This window comes from Cynocephalus volans, chromosome 10 (assembly GCF_027409185.1).
Source record: "Cynocephalus volans isolate mCynVol1 chromosome 10, mCynVol1.pri, whole genome shotgun sequence".
NCBI classification, from domain to species: Eukaryota; Metazoa; Chordata; class Mammalia; order Dermoptera; family Cynocephalidae; genus Cynocephalus; species Cynocephalus volans.
Genome location: NC_084469.1, coordinates 13,423,050 through 13,427,589, shown reverse-complemented (window position 1 = coordinate 13,427,589; position 4,540 = coordinate 13,423,050). Strand labels below are relative to the sequence as shown.

At 39.5% G+C, this 4,540-nt stretch overlaps 1 protein-coding gene across 1 annotated transcript; it reads left to right on the top strand.

Moving 5' to 3' along the window:
• The first annotated feature begins 228 nt into the window (after positions 1–228).
• TMEM100 (transmembrane protein 100) lies at positions 229–2,515 on the top strand. The gene is made up of 2 exons (XM_063112718.1): positions 229–456; positions 1,926–2,515. The coding sequence occupies exon 2, from the start codon at positions 1,991–1,993 to the stop codon at positions 2,393–2,395; it is 405 nt and encodes a 134-aa protein (XP_062968788.1). The 5' UTR covers positions 229–456; positions 1,926–1,990; the 3' UTR covers positions 2,396–2,515.
• The last annotated feature ends 2,025 nt before the right edge of the window (positions 2,516–4,540 follow it).

Sequence of the window (4,540 nt, the reverse complement as noted above, 5' to 3'; positions counted from 1 at the left end):
ATGCTGCAAAAGAAATAGAAGTAAAACTGGCTCCTGTCTCTGGGGACTCTGTAGAAATGATTCCGACTTATCATGTCACTGAGAAGAGTTGGGGGAATCCAAGACTCGAATCTGCTGGCAGGGAAAAGAACGAAGGGGAAAAAAAAAATGATAGGGAGGAGCAAACCAAAGGGGGAGTGAATAAAAAGAGAGCGGGAGGGAAAGACGAGCGTCATTTAGGAACAGAGGTAGCGAGCCTGAAAGAGAAAAGGGCTCCAGGATTCAAAAACCAGACCATATAGTAAAGTATTTTTATCTCTTTTCCTTCCCCCAGAGGGGATCCCTGACCTGTCACTTTATTGACAGCCGTGCAGTGACCAGCTCTTTCCCAGAAGTTGATCAAAGAAGCTCAAATGTTGCTGTTTCTTCCCTTCCAAGTCAAGTGGTTTTCCTGGTAATGGATTGCCTCTCTCTGAGGTACGTGTAAGTAGATTGGGAACAGATCTTCATTTTCACGTTAGCTCAATCTCAGCTTTGGGGTGAAGTTTTTTTTTGTTTGTTTTGTTTTTTTTCCCCCAGACATAATTTCAAATATCTTTTACTTGTCTGTTGGACAACAGTGGTTCATTTGTTTGGTGATTAAAAATTTCATACAAGTAGGCAGCTCTAATAGTTTCATTGCTCAGGGCGTGATATTTTGCAGAGAAGAGCAGTGAGGTTTGATTTGGGGTTGAATTTATTTTCAGTAGCTTCTTAATATATTCAACGTATTAATCTCATCGAATGACCTCAATTATCTTCCTTTAAACTCTTTCAGTAACTGCAACCTCTCAACTGTTTAGCAGCTACATGGCTTCTCAAGGATGGAAGACAGTGACTTAACATGTCTGAGCAGCAGACAGGAGTTTTCACTTATTTCTCATAGATTGCATTTCAACTAGATGTTTGACCAAAAGTCTTGAGTTTTGTCCCCAAATTTTCAGGATCAAAATATTTAGTAAGGAGCATTGCAGCAGGTTTTGTACACAAGGGCATGGGAAAAAATAAATTGGTAAAATTTTGCTGAAAATCTAGCATTTTTTGGGGGGGGTTTTTTTGAAAGCATGCCACAGTATCTATAATATCCAAATTCCTTGTTGAGTTTAATAAAAATTTGTGGGTTGACAGCTAATTACCCTAATAGTTGATTTTTATCTTTAACATGAGAAAGCACAAAATTATAGCCTATGAAGTTGCTGAAATTTTTTCTTATTTTTCCCTTTCGAAATGGATCGGAGGGCATTGCCATATATATAAGGCTGCAAATCCTCATTGTCACTGAAATTTTTGTTGAACTGCCCACCCCTCATGGGGGTATAAAAACATCCCAGGGTGCATGTTACACTGCGTTTAATAGTAACACAATAAAGACTCGTTGGCTGTCCGTTGATGGAGAAGAACACCATTTGTTGCTGACTGCTTATCTTGACATTGATTTCGTGGGCAGTGAATGGGTGATAGTTTGGAAGGAATGCATGTTATGCTCAGCAAGATTGGCAGAGTCTAAGTGCTATGAGTTGTGGAACTACCAGTGCAAAGTACTGTTTACAATGTGTTCTCATTTTGAATGAGGCCATTTTTGGATTAGGGTTTAGGCTTTTCTGTGTGTTTAGAGGAAAGAGAAGCAATAGACAAAGTGGAAAAGCTTGTAAAAACATTTGTAGACCACCAGGGTATATATTAAACACTGTAAAGTGCTTCCTGCTTCTTATATTTTCCCTTTCTTAATGTTTATCTGCTTCATCTTGCTTTTTGCCCAATGCAAAGAGAATGGGACCAATTAGAAAAGAAATATTAAAGTTGATTTTTATATGCATCTGTGCCTCCTGGCACTTCTCCACCTCTTTACTTCTTCTCGTAAGGCTCAATCTGACCCACTGAGCTGACATCTTCTGTCTCCCCCACAGCTCTCCCCCTGGTGAGACTCTCCAGATCTAGCCTGCCATCCCAACTAGGAAGCACCTCTGTAAAAATGATGGAAGAGCCCATCAAGGAGATGCTGGGAGCCCCCAAGTCTCCCATGCCAGTGGCAATGGAGAAGAGCCCCAAGAGCGAAGTCGTGATCACCACAGTCCCCCTGGTCAGTGAGATTCAGCTGACGGCTGCCACAGGAGGTGCCGAGCTCTCCTGCTACCGCTGCATCATCCCCTTTGCCGTGTTCGTCTTTATTGCTGGGATAGTGGTCACCACCGTGGCTTACAGCTTCAATTCCCATGGCTCCATCATCTCTATCATTGGCCTGGTCCTTTTGTCATCTGGACTTTTTTTATTAGCCTCCAGCGCCTTGTGCTGGAAGGTGAGACAAAGGAGCAAGAAAGCCAAGAGAAGGGAGAGTCAGACGGCTCTCGTGGCAAATCACAGAAGCTTATTTGCCTAAGACTGAATGAGACCAGATGGCATATGTGGCCTGAAAACCTGCTGTAACTTTTTTTTGTCAGCCAATACACCCAGAACCAATGTGGGAGAGAGTGGACTTGGCATTGGAGCAGTCTAGAAGAAGTGGGTTGGGTGGGGAGTGGAGGGGCTTCTCCTTTGTGGGGAATGACTTGTATCTTCTTTAATGACAAACTTAACCCTAAGGGCTACTTCTAAGACTGAACTTTCTCTTTACAGTAAATATTTTGGGGGTCTTGGGAGGTGCACAGCTTTAGACAACATTTGGTTCACCTCGGAAAGTAGCTAAGAAAAGATGAGAAAATCATGAGATGGTCGTGGCACACCAGACAATGGCCTTCAAATGAAATAATCTATGCTCTTAAAAAGGGGTATCATAAAAATCTTCTGAAAAGGATCTAAATGGCCTCGGACTTTGCATACTTCTGTGAAATTCTGTGATTTTTTTTTTTTTCAGTAAGTTGATTTTCTGGCATCTGTTTTTATTTTTCACTTTTAGTAACTCATCACTGGTGGTACATTATTTTGAAGAATAAACTAATATTTTTATGTTTTAATGTTGGACAGTGTTAGGTGATTGTAATGATGAGTTAGAAGTAAAAAAAAAAAGGTATAGCTAATAGATGACATGGGGGTTAAATTAATATTAAAATAATCCAATATAGCACTTTTGATGATTTTTATATAAAAGCTTAATGTACATTTTAATCAAAATAATAAATACTCATTGCTGCTGTAACTTCTTAAACGGTTGTTTCTGCTGTAGTTATTTTTATTGCAGTTCCAGATTACCTATCTTCCCTTGTCTTACTTCCAAGGTGTCTATTGTATTTTTTGCAAAGGGACATGCTGCTTCCTTTTAACTTTACTGGAAGATTTTCATTTTTATCGTTTTTTAAATTTAATTTATGTTTACTACATTCTAAAGGATTTCTATGCCATTATAATTAGTAAATCAGCACCTGGGGTCAAGAATTTTATAATGTGCTATTAAATGTTTATTACATTTTTATTGAATCAGTTGTCAATTATTTGCTTAACACATGTGCCAGGCATTGTATAGATTCTCAGGCTGCTTATTCAGTTCTTTCTAATACAATGCAAATAAGGTTATTGCTTGAAATCTTCTGTGGACATTGAGCTATTCTACAGCTAGGACTCTACCCCGTAATTCTAGCCATAAATTTTCCTCGCCCATGTAATTTAAACCACATTAAATTAGAGCAGAAATATAGTTAGGCATAAGCCTTTCTTAAAACTTGGAAAAACAAAACAAAAAGTCTCTAGCACAGCACATTCATTGAAAGGTATTCTATCCAGGAATTTAATTAAATATGGCAGGAGCCCTCTGGCACTGACACTGCCTGGTGTTCAAGTAGTTTTGGTAAGTGGAAACGCCTTAATGATTTTGGAGGTCAGATGGTGATATGTGCAGCTCAGACTCCTCCCTACCATCTGCAAGTGTATGAGACTGTGCTCATTTCAGTGTGAGCAAGTCTGTGCTTTGACACACATCTTTTCTGCTCAAAGACATTCAAAGGCTCCCCATTGCTCTATGAGAAAATTTCTTAGGCAGGGTTCAAGGTTCTCCAGTCTGATCCAAGCAAATGTATCCAGCTTTCTCTCTCAGCCTAACCCTGAAAATGCCTTATGAATTAGCCAGGCCAGAACAGTCACCATTCCTTCTTCAAGCTCTGCTTTTCCTGCCTCCTTGTCTGTTCAAACTTCTGTTTTCCCTCCCTGCAATGATAATGCTATCCTTTCCTCCATCTCAATGTACCCAAACCTGCTTCTTCCTAGAGGCCCTCCCTTTTATCTGAAAGTAACTTCCTTCATGAGCCCTTATTTATTCTCTCATGACACCTTTCATTTTCTATCACGTTGGTGGCATAAATACTCTATTCCCCTTCTAAAGCTCCTTAGAAGTGCATGGTGTATTATTTTATCCCAATGTGATTCCTAATATAATATCTTGCACAGATTAGGTACTCCATAAATGTTTGCTAAATGGACTAAAGGATGAGAAATTGAGAAAGTGAGTTGTTTATCTAGAATAACAATCCATTCTAGTCTCTTAAAAGAGAATAGTTTAGTTTTCATCTCTCCCCAAAATAGTTCCCTGACTCCA

Bases quoted from the DNA above. Each gene is read 5' to 3' on its own strand.
- TMEM100 (XM_063112718.1), top strand. From the start codon at position 1,991: ATGATGGAAGAGCCCATCAAGGAGATGCTGGGAGCCCCCAAGTCTCCC.